This window comes from Haliotis cracherodii, unplaced genomic scaffold (assembly GCF_022045235.1).
Source record: "Haliotis cracherodii isolate W230 unplaced genomic scaffold, xgHalCrac1.p SCAF_28, whole genome shotgun sequence".
NCBI classification, from domain to species: Eukaryota; Metazoa; Mollusca; class Gastropoda; order Lepetellida; family Haliotidae; genus Haliotis; species Haliotis cracherodii.
In genome coordinates, this window is record NW_027266284.1 from 3,622,501 (window position 1) to 3,639,809 (window position 17,309).

The 17,309-nt window shown below is 44.7% G+C and overlaps 2 protein-coding genes across 2 annotated transcripts; both read left to right on the forward strand.

Moving 5' to 3' along the window:
- Positions 1 to 350: 350 nt before the first annotated feature.
- On the forward strand, positions 351 to 890 carry LOC139473322 (variant surface antigen B-like). Its single transcript, XM_071255850.1, has one exon. The coding sequence runs from the start codon at positions 351 to 353 to the stop codon at positions 888 to 890; it is 540 nt and encodes a 179-aa protein (XP_071111951.1).
- A 3,028-nt stretch (positions 891 to 3,918) lies between these two features.
- Positions 3,919 to 11,116, forward strand: LOC139473375 (tubulin alpha-1 chain-like). Its single transcript, XM_071255928.1, has 3 exons — positions 3,919 to 4,001; positions 9,446 to 9,668; positions 9,839 to 11,116. The coding sequence occupies exons 1-3, from the start codon at positions 3,999 to 4,001 to the stop codon at positions 10,966 to 10,968; spliced, it is 1,356 nt and encodes a 451-aa protein (XP_071112029.1). The 5' UTR covers positions 3,919 to 3,998; the 3' UTR covers positions 10,969 to 11,116.
- The last annotated feature ends 6,193 nt before the right edge of the window (positions 11,117 to 17,309 follow it).

Below are 17,309 nucleotides of genomic sequence, written 5' to 3' on the forward strand. Positions count from 1 at the left end.
GACAACTAAACTAAAATGATGCGGAATAGCGTTATACTGAGACATGAACGTATATGATGAAATATATATTGTATATATCTGCTGGTGTCATGGTTTGATGGTTTTACACATATGATGTTTTGTATGTGTTTCGGGAGAGATATGTCACGGTATCTTCAACACGGGGTTTATGTGATAGTTTTCTTTAAGATAATATATTGTCATGGAACTCGTGCTGAACATTTCATTACAATTGCGCACAAATTGGTGGTAAGCCGTTTTAAAGTTGATGAAATTTACTTAGGTATTGCATTAGTTACATTAGGACGCTCTTGACACTCTCACAAACACGAAACTGACAACCGGTCATCATGACAAGCACATGGAGGACACATGGCACAGGACGCAGGACACGGGGCAAAGGTGCACGGTTCAACGGACACAAGACACAGGACAGAGGTGCACGGTCCAAAGGATACGGGGCAAGGGGTGCACGGTACAATGGACACATGACACAGGACAAAGGTGCACGGTACAAAGGACACAGGACAAAGGTGCACGGTACAAAGGACACAGGACAAAGGTGCACGGTACAAAAGACACAGGACAAAGGTGCACGGTACAAGAGACACAGGACAAAGGTGCACGGTACAAAGGGCACGGGCACAGGGCAAGGGTGCACGGTACAAAGGACACAGGACAAAGGTGCACGGTACAAAGGGCACGGGCACAGGGCAAAGGTGAACGGTACAAAAGACACAGGACAAAGGTGCACGGTACAAAGGGCACGGGCACAGGGCAAGGGTGCACGGTTCAAAGGACACAAGACACAGGACAAAGGTGCACGGTACAAAGGACACAGGACAAAGGTGCACGGTACAAAAGACACAGGACAAAGGTGCACGGTATAAAGGACACAGGGCCTAGGTGCACGGTACAAAGGACACAAGACACAGGCAAAGGCGCACGGGACAAAGGACACGGGGCATAGGACACAGGACATAGGACATGGGCCATACGGGCCGAATCTCGACAGAGAATACAGGCAGCGGATTCTTTAATTAGTTGTCTGACATAAATGTATATGTCTGACATAAATGAAGGACCATGTCCTCGTAGCGCCGTCAGATTCTTGCTATGAAAAACCTGCGCTTCTCAAACATTTCTAGCTCATCCATCACCATAGCTGACTGACAGACTTCCTACAGAATCGGGGTTAAGTTGCACGATGCTGAACTGCATATTGACTGACATCCAAACCACAGTTGTGACATCTGGTTATTACAACGCCAGTAGAGTATGTCAGTTATATACTCGGCATGCACGTATACCGCGGGCCTGGTGGTGGCAGATGGAGCAGGGGGTGGGGGGTGGGGGGTGGTGGGGCAACATCTGACACATTGTCATGTTATATAACAACATACTCGAACACAGGTATTGTAACAATGGCAGCAGTAATACTTTACTACTACGGCTAAAGCTACTACTATTGCTACTACTGCTGTTGCTACTGCTAGTAATGTTACTACTACTTCTGCTACTGTTACTGCTGCTACTACTACTACTAGTAATACTTTTGCTTCACCGGTGGGGCAGGATACGCTCACCTTTTGGCGACTACCTGGTATCATCACTTTTGGATAGTGATTCATAAACACATGTTCATGACATAATCGGAATCGTACTATCGACAATCCTTTAAGTTGAGATTTATATTGGATATGGAAAGGGCTTTGTCGCTTTATCATTAGTAGTATCATCATCATCATCATCATCATCATCATTAGTAGTAGTATTAGTATTAGTAGTATTATACTGCTGATACTGCTATGCTGCCACCACCACTACTACTACTATTACTGCTGCTACTACTACTACTACTACTACTACTACTACTACTACTACTACTACTACTACTACAATCACCACTACTATCACTGCTACTACCCCTACAGACGCTACTCCAACTACTACTGCTCCTCCTACTAATACAAATATAACTACTATTATTACTGCCACGGCTACTGGTACTATCATTGCTGCTTCTGCTACTACTATACCTACATCTACTGTAACCCCTACTACTGCTGCAACTTTTGCTTCTGATACTATATCAACTACTACTGCTCATGTTTTCAATCACTGGATTGTCTGGTCCAGGTTCGATTATTTACAGACCGCCGTCATATAGCCTGAATATTGTTGAGTGCGGCGTAAAACAACAAACAAACAAACTACTGCTGTTGCTGCTACTTTTACTACTACTACTACTACTCCCACTACTGCTAATACTACCGCTACTACTGCTTCTGCTACTACGAATACGGTTTTTTCGGCTTCTACTACCGCTACTGCTGCTTCTACTACTGCTGCTACTGTTACTGCTACTACTACTGCTGCTGCTGCTACTACTACTGCTGCTACTGTTACTGCTACTACTACTAATACTGCCACTGCTGCTACTACTACTGCTGCCGCTGCTTCTACTGCTACTATTACTGCTCCTCCTCCTCCTCCTCCTACTACTACTGCTACTACTACCGCTTCTACTAGATCTACTACTACTACTGCAGCTACTGTTACTACTAATGCTACCCCTAATACTAATACTAGCTGGGAGTATTGTCGTTTGTGTTGTGATTTTAGCAAAAGTAGACATTGTCGCATTTGCACAGGTAAAATATCTCCTTAACAGTCAGAAAAACAAACTGCTATTTTGGAAATATAGTTCAGCCTTTTGTCATACTGACCGTGATTATCACATGTTGTTTGTACTGCACCAGGGGAGGACGGTCAGCTTATCTGTTTATCACATGTTGTTTGTACTGCACCAGGGGAGGACGGTCAGCTTATCTGTTTATCACATGTTGTTTGTACTGCACCAGGGGAGGACGGTCAGCTTATCTGTTTATCACATGTTGTTTGTACTGCACCAGGGGAGGACGGTCAGCTTATCTGTTTATCACATGTTGTTTGTACTGCACCAGGGGAGGACGGTCAGCTTATCTGTTTATCACATGTTGTTTGTACTGCACCAGGGGAGGACGGTCAGCTTATCTGTTTATCACATGTTGTTTGTACTGCACCAGGGGAGGACGGTCAGCTTATCTGTTTATCACATGTTGTTTGTACTGCACCAGGGGAGGACGGTCAGCTTATCTGTTTATCACATGTTGTTTGTACTGCACCAGGGGAGGACGGTCAGCTTATCTGTTTATCACATGTTGTTTGTACTGCACCAGGGGAGGACGGTCAGCAAACTGTTTAAAATACAACGTTACTTAGTACACCCACATAGACACAATTTCTACAGCAAAATACTTTGTTCCTCCTACTGTGATGAGCTAGAAGTGCCAACACCCTTATCACTCAATCACTAGAAACTTATCAATTTAGAAATAATTCGTAACACAGTATAGTAACGCATAAGAAAAGACAGTACTAGTCACATCTGAGCGCTGGGTTATTTGATCAGAAGATTTACATAGAGCTCTCTCATCATACACCGTTGTTCTGTCCATAGTGGGATTCACAACAATTGGAGTTGTCATACTTTATCTATTATTGAACTCACGTGATTTGTTACACTGGCACAGTTATCACTGTCACTTTTCGCCAACAACAGAAATCCACACCATCAACAATAGACACCCCCCCCCCCCCCTCTCCGTGTCTGCTACAGGAGCAATCAGACGTGTGTGTTTCCATTGGGCTCTGGATTGGAAATTAATGGGGATGTTTACACAAGTGCAGTGACTGTACGGAATTATTGATGTTATTGGTTGTCATTGGTTACCAGTAAATTCCCGTTTCTATGACAACGTGGTGTCCTGCTAAAGACATATCTGACTGACAATGATGCACCAAGAGTGCTATTTAGTCGTTAGGGTGACATGTGAAAATAGTGGCGTTGCTACGCAAAAGTATAACATACCGGCACGTCAGTGAAGTGTGATCATTCTCAGTCATTGCGGCAACCACACTACACGTAACTTTGTGTTACTTTTGGACTTAGCAAAATGGTAAGTATCAAACGTTTTCTTAACATGTGTGAATGCATAATGGTTCCTGCAAACTTTCTGCACACATAAAGCATATTGTAAGGCGTATTTGAGAGGAAAATAGTTCCAATGAAATCGTATTAATGGGGAATGCAATCGAAATTAAGAACTTCGAAATACAAGGAAATTAAATAACGAATACTTATCTTTTTTTAATCAGCATGGATTATATAAGATAACAATTATTTTGATTAACGTTTATAGTCGCGTATGCTTAATGGCGCCGTATGACAGCTGTCATAACAGCTGATAGCTCTTCCTGGTCGCTGTGTCACGAGGTCTCCGCCGTGTAGAATCTATTGAAGCAGGATGTTTCATTCCCGTCTTCATACAATTTGTACCGGCACTACATGAATATATACAGTACCTGTACCTTATCTGACTTTGATGAATAAACAATGACTGAGCAGATCAAGTTCCTGGTGACGACGGCAGGTGGCGACCATCTTCATCCTTCCAGGGGACTCTCGTGTTTAAGTGAAACATTTGAGACAAGCCTGGAATACATTTGACGGATATGTGTCGCCTGTATCATAGTATATGCTGGCTAGTCACATAATAGTGGATATGAAGATGAATGAATGTTGCTGCAATGTACAACCAGCTGGTAGAAACAGTGCTTCTAAAACCTTTCTTTGCCCGTGTTGATCGCTGTGTTGCAGTTGGTTCAAAACGTGTTGGTTCATGCAGTGTAAGATCTTAAGTGGCATATGTTATATGGCAAAAGAGTTGGATATGTTTAGTATGGCAACAGAGCAGGATGCAGCAGTACTGAGATCAATGTTACTCCATACTATCCGGGGGTGGTTGTTATTTGTTTGTTTGTTTGTTGTTTAACGCCAGCAATATTCCAGCTATATGACGGCAGGATGTATGTAATCGAGTCTGGTCCAGACAATCCAGTGATTCATATCATGAGCATCGATCAACACAATTGGGATCGATGACATGTATCAACCAAGTCAGCGAGCCTGACCACCCGATCCCGTTAGTCGCCTTTTACGGCAAACACGGGCTGCTGAAGACTTATTCTCCCCCTATTTGTTTCTCTGTAACATGTTGATATATGCAACAAAACAGTAAAATTATTTTAAAAAACATACTATGGATGTTACAAATGTAATAAAGACGATGATCATCTTTATCATCTTGTCCTACATGTTAATTTATATAGGCGTGTCTTTATTGTGGCTGCAACTGTATTGTCATTGAAGGAGACCTTGAAAGAGGGTGCTTCAGAAGATGTTGCTAACACACAGTGAATGGACGTGACTTTGGGAATGGTTGCAAACACGCCGTAAATAGGCGTGGCTTAAGAAGTGGTTGCTTACACGTATTAGTGAATAGGCGTAGCTTTAGTAGTGAGTGCTTACACACGCCAGTGTATGTGCTTGGCTTTAGAAGCGGTTGCTGACACACCACAGTGAATAGACATGACTTATGACGCGGTTGCAAACATACATTGAATAAGCGTGGTTTTGGAAGTGGTTGTTCACACACAGTGAATGGGCAGGACTTTAGAAGTGGTTGCTCACACACAGTGAATAGGCGTGGCTTTGGAAGTGGTTGCTTACAGGCAGTGATTTGATGTGGCTTTAGCAGTGGTTGCTAACACACAGTGAATAGGCGTGGCTTAAGAAGTGGTTGCTAACAAACAGGGAATAGGCGTGGCTTTAGCAGTGGTTGCTAACACACAATGACTAGGCGTGGCTTTAGCAGTGGTTGTTAATACATAGTGAATAGGCGTGGCTTTAGCAGTGGTTGCTAACACAAAGTGAATAGGCGCGGCTTTAGCAGTGGTTGCTAACACACAGTGAATAGGCATGGCTTTAGCAGTGGTTGTTAACAAACAGTGAATAGGCATGGCTTATACACACAGTGAATAGGCGTGGCTTTAGAAGAAGTCTCTAACAAACAGTGAATAAACATGGCTTTAGAAGCATTTGCTTACACACAGTAAATGGGCGTGGCTTTAGAAGTAGTTGCTAACACACAGTGAATAGGCGTGGCTTTAGAAGTGGTTGCTTACATCCAGTGATTTGATGTGGCTTTAGCAGTGGTTGCTAACACACAGTGAAAAGGCATGGCTTTAGAAGTGGTTGTTAACAGACAGTGAATAGGCGTGGCTTCAGAAGCATTTGCTTACACACAGTGAATAGGCGTGGCTTTAGAAGTAGTTGCTAACACACAGTGAATAGGCGTGGCTTTAGAAGCAGTTGCTAACAAACAGTGAATAGGCGTCGCTTTAGAAGCAGTTGCTTACACACAGTGAATAGGCGTGGCTTTAGAAGTCTCTAACAAACAGTGAATAGGCATGGCTTTGGAAGTGGTTGCTTACATCCAGTTATTTGATGTGGCTTTAGCAGTGGTTGCTAACACACAGTGAAAAGGCATGGCTTTAGAAGTGGTTGTTAACAAACAGTGAATAGGCGTGGCTTTAGAAGCAGTTGCTAACAAACAGTGAATAGGCGTCGCTTTAGAAGCAGTTGCTTACACACAGTGAATAGGCGTGGCTTAGAAGAAGTCTCTAACAAACAGTGAATAGGCATGGCTTTGGAAGTGGTTGCTTACATCCAGTTATTTGATGTGGCTTTAGCAGTGGTTGCTAACAAACAGTGAATAGGCGTGGCTTTAGAAGCATTTGCTTACACACAGTGAATAGGCGTGGCTTTAGAAGATGTCTCTAACAAACAGTGAATAGGCATGGTTTTAGAAGTGGTTGCTAACACACAGTGAATAGGCGTGGATTTAGAAGCAGTTGCTTACACACAGTGAAAAGCGGTGGCTTTAGAAGTTGTTTCTTACACGCAGTGAATAGGCATAGCTTTAGAAGTGGTTGTAAAAAACACAGTGAATAGGCGTGGCTTTAGAAGCAGTTACTTACACACAGTATATAGGCGTGGCTTTAGCAGTGGCTGCCAACACATAGAGAACAGGCGTGGCTTTAGAAGCAGTTGCTTACACACACTGAATAGGCGTAGCTTTTGAAGTGGATGCTTACACACAGTGAATAGGCTTTAGAAGTGGTTGTAAAAAACACAGTGAATAGGCGTGGCTGTAGAAGCAGTTACTTACACACAGTATATAGGCGTGGCTTTAGCAGTGGCTGCCAACACATAGAGAACAGGCGTGGCTTTAGAAGCAGTTGCTTACACACACTGAATAGGCGTAGCTTTTGAAGTGGATGCTTACACACAGTGAATAGGCCTGGTTTTAGAAGCAGTTGGTAACACACAGTAAATAGCGGTGGCTTTAGAAGTAGTGGCTAACACACAGTAAATAGCGGTGGCTTTAGAAGTAGTGGCTAACACACAGTGAATAGGTTAGAAGTGGTTTCTTACACATAGTGAATAGGCGTGGCTTTAGAAGTAGTTTCTTATATACAGTAAATAGGCGTGGCTTTAGAATTGGTTGCTAACACACAGTGAATAGGCGAGGCTTTAGAATTGGTTGCTAACACACAGTGAATAGGCGTGGCTTTAGAATTGGTTGCTAACACACAGTAAATAGGCGTGGCTTTAGAATTGGTTGCTAACACACAGTGAATAGGCGTGGCTTTAGAAGTGGTTGCTAACACACAGTAAATAAGCGTGGCTTTAGAATTGGTTTCTTACACACAGTAACTAGGCGTGGCTTTAGAAGTGGTTTCTTACACACAGTAAATAGGCGTGGCTTTAAAAATGGTTTCTTTCATACAGTGACTAGGCGTGGCTTTAGAAGCTGTTTCTTACACGCAGTTAATAGGCGTGGCTTTAGAAGTGGTTGCTACCACAGTGAATGATCGTGGTTTTGGAAGTGGTCTAAAGAGACTGAATTTTAGAGGTTTTAGAAGAGGTATAATAGGCATTCATTTACATCGATTAAAACACAGCTGTATTATCAGCAAAAATATGTTGAATAGTTTACAAGACGACCGGCAACCCCAGTGAGGCTGAGATCGAAGTAAATGTCGATAGTAGCAGCTGTGATAGCAACATAAATACATGGAATCTGTAGGTATACAAATGAAGTGATTAAACCACAGTAACTAAATCCACTTGCTTCGTGTGGACGAAACACACACAAGCAGTATCTCTGCGTTCATGACCATCACCTGACAATAGTCTCTGAAGGTTTCTGTTTGCTTTGCCGCTGCACCAACACTCCCCACACCCTGGAATAATGATAACATCATCACTTCCTAATATGGAAGCCTATATGAAGGTAATTGGGAAATATTGATAGGTCGTTTACGATATATCGATCATACGCCATTGAGGGACGACGGAGAGAGAGTTTTACATCGATGCGTGATCTGTGATGCTTGAACAAGATCTAGGCTGATTGTCAGTGTTATGTTAAATAATCACTTGGCTCTGTGGTATCAGTTTTTGCTTCTATATCGCTTCCTCTGCCCATGAAGCATTCCTTTGTGAGCAATATGACTGGAAGCGGAATATTTAACAAACACGTGTGACAACTTGAAACAATTTATTGGGTGCAAACTGCCCTAAATCACAAGCAATGATCTGTAAGCGTGATCGGTTCATCGATGCTTTCAACAATATATAAATTCTATCACGGCGCGTCCTTTTCTTTTTCTTTTTAATAAATTGGAAAGTCAAAAGTGACTAGTATGGTGCTGGTAGACCAAGGGTCGTACTCAGAGCGAATTCCCGACTCGTATGTCATGGCAGCTATGACACGTAACAGTTAACACTGGGTCGGAATACACGACATCAGTAAATGTGATCCATACCTTATCGTAGGAACGATATCTACATACATGGGTCAACTGTTTGTTAGTAACACCTTCTGATCAATAAACAAATAAAACAAACACTAACGATGACTGTCTGTTCATGTAACTGTTTAATGAATTTCAATTTCATGTTCGGGATATAAAAGGTTTTTGTACAAATGCATCTACGGCAAGATACAAACATTTCTAAAATCATAACGGCATGGTTTTGGAATTGGTAAATATTGACGACTGCTAGCGGTTGAGCTATTCAGGAATATCGATCAGTATTCACCGTGGATAATGCAACATTCACAATGGACGGTGTATCATCTACTACCAGATAGACGTGACCGAATATAAAACCAGAAAAAATAGGGTTTTACATAATGTCATATTGCAAATTTGTTTCCAGCCAAACATTTATATGTCAACACTTTACAAGCAATCTTGCACGAATTCGCCATTAGTCGGAATAGATTCGGTAATCGTCAAATGTCAACTACCCTTGACATTCAAACTGTTTTAGTACGAAAATCGGGAATGAAAAACACTAATACTGTGGATTTATACTCATAGTTTAGGCATAAATACAAACAACAGCAGTGCTGTTTTCAAATAAATTCTCCAAAACATTTCATGGTTCCACGCATCATGCTATCATGACATTTCATCTTATCTTCAGAGGGAATGTATCTCCATCCACGTCGGCCAGGCCGGAGTCCAGATGGGCAATGCATGCTGGGAGTTGTATTGCCTGGAGCACGGCATCCAGCCTGATGGTCAGATGCCCTCAGACAAGACGATTGGTTACGGAGACGACTCCTTCAACACTTTCTTCAGCGAGACTGGAGCAGGGAAACACGTCCCCAGGGCCGTCTTCGTCGACCTCGAACCTACTGTGATTGGTGGGTGGCGCACTTAATTGGATAAGATGTATTGGTATTTTATACTTGTTTTAACGAATTCATAAAAAAAATATATGTCAGTTTTTTACCATTTCTAATTACGAAGCAATTACAATATCATGAAACTAGAGGTCATTGTTCCCACTCCTATTCTTATGTTGTTCTCACAGATGAGGTCCGTACCGGCACCTACCGTCAGTTGTTCCATCCAAACCAGCTGATCACCGGCAAGGAGGACGCCGCAAACAACTACGCCCGTGGTCACTACACCATCGGCAAAGAGATGATTGACCTTGTCCTGGAGAAGATCCAGAAGCTGGCCGAACAGTGTAAAGGCCTTCAGGGCTTCCTCGTCTTCCACAGCTTTGGCGGTGGAACTGGATCTGGCTTCAACTCTCTGTTAATGGAGCGTCTCAGTGTCGACTACGGCAAGAAGTCAAAGCTAGAGTTTGCGATCTATCCAGCTCCCCAGATCTCTACTGCCGTCGTGGAGCCTTACAACTCTATCCTGACAACCCACACTACCCTAGAGCACACTGACGTTGCCTTTATGGTTGATAATGAGGCTATCTATGACTTGTGCCGCAAGAATTTGGATATATCACGTCCAACGTACACAAATCTCAACCGACTGATTGGTCAGATCGTCAGCTCCATCACTGCCTCTCTCCGCTTTGATGGATCTTTGAATGTTGATCTGACCGAGTTCCAGACCAACTTGGTGCCCTACCCACGTATCCACTTCCCTCTGGCTAACTATGCACCTGTCCTCTCGGCTGAGAAAGCTTACCATGAACAAATGACCGTAGCTGAAATCACCAATGCATGTTTCGAACCCTCCAATCAGATGGTGAAATGTGATCCCCGTCACGGAAAGTACATGGCATGTTGCATGTTATATCGTGGTGATGTCGTTCCCAAAGACGTTAATACTGCAATTAGCGTTCTTAAGACCAAAAGAACCATCCAGTTCGTCGACTGGTGTCCCGCTGGGTTCAAGGTCGGCATCAACTACCAACCACCAACCATTGTACCCGGTGGTGATCTGGCCAAGGTCCAGAGAGCCGTCTGCATGCTGGCTAATACAACAGCGATCGCTGAAACCTGGGCTCGTCTTGACCACAAGTTCGACCTGATGTACGCCAAGCGTGCCTTCGTCCATTGGTACGTGGGTGAGGGTATGGAGGAGGGAGAGTTCTCCGAGGCCCGTGAAGACTTGGCAGCCCTGGAGAAGGACTACGAGGAGGTTGGAGTAGGGAGTTTCGACGAGGACGAGGACGAGGAGAATCTGGAGTATTGAGGACATGGTGAATCTGGGGTACTGAGGACACGGGGAATCTGGGCTAATGAATACGGAAATCTGGGGTACTGAGGACGAGGGGACTTTGGGATACTGGGGTACTGGGGACACGGCAAATCTGGGGTATTGGGGACATGGGGAATGAGAACATGGGGAATCTGGTGTAATGACACGGGATATCTTGGGTACTGGGGACACGGGAATCTGGGGTACTGGGGACATGGGGAATCCGGGGTACTGACACGGGGAATCTGGGGTACTGGGGACAAGGGGAATCGGGGGTACTGAGGACAAGGGGAATCCGGGGTACCGAGGACAGGGGGATTCTGGGGTCCTGGGGATATGGGGAATCTTGGGTACTGAGGACAAGGGGAATCCGGGGTACTGAGGACAGGGGGATTCCGGGGTCCTGGGGACAAGGGGATTCTGGGGTACGGACAGGGGGAATCTGGGGTACTGAGGACGAGGGGACTTTGGGATACTGGGGTACTGGGGACACGGCAAATCTGGGGTATTGGGGACATGGGGAATGAGAACATGGGGAATCTGGTGTAATGACACGGGATATCTTGGGTACTGAGGACACGGAAATCTGGGGTACTGGGGACACGGGAATCTGGGGTACTGGGGACACGGGAATCTGGGGTACTGGGGACACGGGAATCTGGGGTACTGAGGACACGGGGAATCTGGGGTACTGGGGACACGGGGAATATGGGGTACTGGGGACAAGGGGAATCTGGGGTACTGACAAGGGGAATCCGGGGTACTGAGGACAGGGGGATTCTGGGGTCCTGGGGACAAGGGGATTCTGGGGTACGGACAGGGGGAATCTGGGGTACTGAGGACGAGGGGACTTTTGGGTACTGGGGTACTGGGGACACAGCAACACTGGGGTATTGGGGACATGGGGAATGAGAACATGGGGAATCTGGTGTAATGACACGGGATATCTTGGGTACTGAGGACACGGGAATCTGGGGTACTGGGGACACGGGAATCTGGGGACAGGGGGATTCTGGGGTACGGACAGGGGGAATCTGGGGTACTGAGGACGAGGGGACTTTGGGATACTGGGGTACTGGGGATTCTGGGGTCCTGGGGACAAGGGGATTCTGGGGTACGGACAGGGGGAATCTGGGGTACTGAGGACGAGGGGACTTTGGGATACTGGGGTACTGGGGACACGGCAAATCTGGGGTATTGGGTACTGGGGACACAGGATTCTGGGGTACTGAGGACAAGGGGAATCTGGTGTAATGACACGGGGAATCCGGGGGTACTGAGGACAAGGGGAATCTGCGGTACTGAGGACAAGGGGAATCCGGAGTACTGACAGGGAGATTCTGGGGTCCTGGGGATAAGGGGAATCTTGGGTACAGAGGACACGGGGAATCTGGGGTACTGACACGGGGAATCTGGGGTACTGGAGACAAGGGGAATCCGGGGTACTGAGGACAAGGGGAATCTGGTGTAATGACACGGGGAATCCGGGGTACTGAGGACAAGGGGAATCCGGAATACAGAGGACAAGGGGAATCCGGGGTACTGAGGACAAGGGGAATCCGGGGTACTGAGGACAAGGGGAATCTGGGGTACTGGGGACAAGGGGAATCCGGGGTACTGGGGACACGGGGAATCTGGGGTACTGGGGACAAGGGGAATCCGGGGTACTGAGGACAGGGGGAATCTGGTGTAATGACAAGGGGAATCCGGGGTACTGAGGACAGGGGGATTCCGGGGTCCTGGGGACAAGGGGATTTTGGGGTACGGACAGGGGGAATCTGGGGTACTGAGGACGAGGGGACTTTTGGGTACTGGGGACACAGCAAAACTGGGGTATTGGGGACATGGGGAATGAGAACAAGGGGAATCTGGTGTAATGACACGGGATATCTTGGGTACTGAGGACACGGGAATCTGGGGTACTGGGGACACGGGAATCTGGGGTACTGGGGACACGGGAATCTGGGGTACTGGGGACACGGGAATCTGGGGTACTGGGGACAAAGGGTTCTGGGGTAGTGAGGACAAGGGGAATCTAGTGTAATGACACGGGGAATCCGGCGTCCTGGGGACAAGGGGATTCTGGGGTACGGAGGACAAGGGGAATCCGGGGTACTGAGGACAAGGGAATTCTGGGGTACTGAGGACAAGGGGAATCTGGGGTACTGGGGAAAGGGAAATCTGGTGTAATGACAAGGGGAATCCGGCGTCCTGGGGACAAGGGGATTCTGGGGTACAAAGGACATGGGAATCTGGGGTACTTGGGACATGGGAATTCTGGGGTACTGAGGACATACTAATTTAGAGGACAAGGGGCATCTGGGAACGAAGGAAGGGAATCTGTTTTTTTAGAAGTGTATTACCTATGCTAATTTAATGTACTTTAGATACATTTCTACCAGCAAATGTTGAACAGTTTCTTTTCTTTGTCTCATTCTTTACCATTCCATTCAAACCATGTTGACAATCCCTGATGCGGGTGAAATAAACAACCATTACTCTGTTCCTTGGATTTCATTGTTATTCGTTGTATCATCATGATGTACGAAGGATTGCATTTGGTCTGAACAAGGAACAACACTCTTCTCAAATGAGGTCCGCAGTTTGTTGTGCAGAGTTGTGTCTCTGAGCCGTGCCGCAAACCAAGGTTCGTTGGTTCGAATCCCACTTTCGAAGTGTAAACATAGTGAACATCTAAGACCTATCATCACTTCGGGCGTATAGCCCACGGGTCCAAGAAGCTGTAAATGGAGTTGCTTCCCCAGTCCTGCAAGGATACGCTGTTCGTGGGTTCAAATACCAGGCTGACTCGAATATGATCCTTGGTCTGTCAGCATTTCACCAAAATGGTAAACCACTAAGACCGGCACCACTTCAGGTTTTCTTACCACTTTTAACTTCTGTTTATGTTATCACTGAAATACTGTTTAAAAGCAACGTTAAACCAAACTCGCCCACGCTTTTCAAATGTTTACATCCCAACGTCCGTCCAGGTAGCTTTTGTTTGTGGGACAATCTAAACAGTGAAATATGCTGTGGTATTCCTCCTATTGGTCCTTGTTGATCCACTAGAACTGCAAAAATATCAAGGATGGGGAAAAATAGTCATGAAAGTTATCAAACATGTTTACCGGTAACACATTATCCTCTTAATATCAAGTAAGAGAAAATGACATGTGTAAAAGATTAATATGAGCATGTCCATTTTAACTGATATCTTTTCATGAATTTTGATATTGCATCTCTAACATTACAGCTGTAAAAGTCGTTGCGCATTGATGTGTCACTAAATGGCTATCATGGAATAATATTTTAGCGAGTGAGTGAGTGAGTGAGTGAGTGAGTGAGTGAGTGAGTGAGTGAGACGCTCATTGAAACATTGGTTTTTAGAGTATGATCATGCATCATTCATAATGATATAACTTTGCAGGTCACTGGATATTCTGTTTGACAGAAGATACATATCAACTAAGTATTTCTGTGTTTTGTGAAAAAGTACTGATTTCCAAGCATCCCCACCCAGCTCACACACCATGTGTTCCTCCTGTCCAATGTGGCAGTGACCGTATTAGGCGACATTTCCCTTTTCGGCCTCAGTCGCTGCTGTGCGATACTTCCTTCCCGTCTTCCGGCGAGTAGGTCTGACATACCACAGGTACGTGCGATCGTGAGTCATCTACTCAAATATACCTACCTGTATCCAGGCGTCAACCCTTCCCGCGGCTCCCCCCAGGCCTCGTGTGTTCTCCTCCAAGTACAAACATGGAAATCAGGTTTGAGAAGACGGGAACACCAACTTGACGAGATTAAGATGCATGGAATCGTTAAAGCTAAAGTGTCACGTGTTAAGCAGTATCGAACGTATCCAGATTATCTGTTTGATATTTTAAATCTATTAGGATTTTAATACTGCGTTTTGTTGTGACCTCGGTTTTGATTATTATTATTATTATTTCTTTTCTGTTTGTTTGTCTATTGTTGTCGTTAAGATGTTTTTGTGTGGGTCTTTGGGGGATGGGGATGGAGGCGTGGCGCCGACATGGTGTGTTGGACGTTCTGTTTTAGACGAAGACCTTTCCAAGTTAGAATATTTAAGATTTGACTTCTCCCTTTTTTACTTTTAAGGAGGTATCAACGTAAAAGCGGTGTGCAAGCTGCTTTTTACTTATATATCTCCACAAACGCAAAAGCATGTTGTTGTCAATTCTTATTGTTATATTGTTACCGTTACGTGTTTAGTACTGTCAATGTACATCGGATAACCAGATCGTGATACGGCTCAGCATGCAATCATTGCAAGTCAGTCAATCTGTGAACAAGCATGTCGGACAATGCTTACCCTGACTGAGTCAGTTGTTGGCAGAACACCAGTTTATATGTTATACTCACTATTCTATATTCATTATCGTCTGTGGAACGGAATCAGGGTAGAATCCCTGACACTCAAAACCAAAGCATTAGCAGATGATTAACATTTATGTATAATTCAATACTGTGTTAATCGTAATTGGTTTGTAATAGATATGTCGTAGAATATGAATTTCTAAACGTGAAATAAGCATCGTATTATATCTGATAACATGATGACTGTGACATGTTGTTATTTAGTACGGACACGGACGTGTCAAAGAGAACACGTGTCTTTAGTTAACGGAAGTGCAGTACAGCAGTTTCGCAGCAAATGCGCTCTGCAATTTCTTTTGTTACAACTGATGACATATTCAGGCCCCATATCATTGACTGAGGCAAGGCAAGCGTTGCCGTTACAGTAACATCAGGTGAAACATGGCGTATACGGAAGTACACACCGTCAGAGTCATTTGCTTTAGAGCCTTGTTTGATTGCACGTCCTACACTCACATCCCGGGGATTCAGACCACAACCTCGCTATCTCATGACTACTGTCAGATCAATCAGTATCGGTTGGGTGGTCAGGACATGGCTAGTTGTGCGCATGGCGTGTGTCGTTGTTCATGCTATCAGTCACAGGTTTGCCCGGAGTCCACTGTTTCCCGGACGTCGTCATATACTGTTTCCCGGACGTCGTCATATAGAACATTGCAGGGTGCTACATCCGTCAACGCACTCATCGATATACATGTACAGTCTCCTTTGGCGACAGACGTTGCTTGGTTCATAACTCATCCCGGACAGAATAGTTTGTTGAATGGCGACTGAGGTGTGTTTTGCTGAGCACAATGGCTGCAGTTTCAGCAATGGCTGAGAGTATATATATTGCACGGATCCGATCTGTAATGTCGAATGCAGCTCATATAAATGACTGCAGTAATCACTGGAATGTTGGCCCCAACTGGCAAACGACCTCTTACTCGGTTTACACGACCATTAAACTCACAGTGATCCCCGTCAGTATCTTGTCAGTACATGTATTGTTCAATGGTACTTGACAGTGGTGGACAGTGCAGAACAGCGTACAGGAAATGTAATGGCTAACATTGATGAATGAATTGGCAGATGAAGGTCTGTCTGACCTTCAGCTGGATGATGTTCGAAGCTCTCTTTACCCCCTCTTGAACTCCGCTCCGCACCTCTTAAAGGTGACAAAGAAACCACTAAATTTGGCAGCCTATCCGCATGGATGGCTGTTGAAGGAGCCCTTTCAGTTGGTGATACGTGAAGAAAGCGCCGTAGCCAATTTTACCTGTTTTCATCATCAGAGAACAGTCACTTGCTGTCTGCAGAAACTCTGCTGCCTGGCTGTGTATGTGGTTCTAATGCGGCCTGTAAGCTTGGATAGCGTTGTACATAATACATGCAAACAGTCCAGGGTGTGCTATGCGTCGTCAGGCTCAGTACCTTTCAGACATCTCTGTCTGTACATATGGCATGACGTGACAACGTTGATCGAATCCACCATACCTTCACAGGCCTCAAAGTTTAAATTTTTACCAAGTAGCCATATGGCTACAAGTATTTTTTTCCAGGTAGCAAGTGGTCAAATCAAGAAATCAAGTCAATAATGTAGCTAGCCAAAGGCATTTGAAATGATCTTTCATCAAATAACTATTTCATGTACAAGTCATAGCATTAGTCTTGGAATTGTATATTAGTGGAAACTACTTGAGTTTTGTTATTTGTGACTCAAACAATGATGCAATTTATGTTACCAGATTATATTGCTATATCCTTGCTTATCCAATAAACTATCAACTAAAATAAAATACTAATTACATCACTATTTATGCATTTCGGTTGATTGTTGACTTTAGGAGGAATTATTTGCGAGTACAATTAGTAGCAGACATGTTTATTTTTGTGTCTACATATGTGTAGCAATAGAATTTAGTCGCCACAAGATATATTTCAAGGTAGTC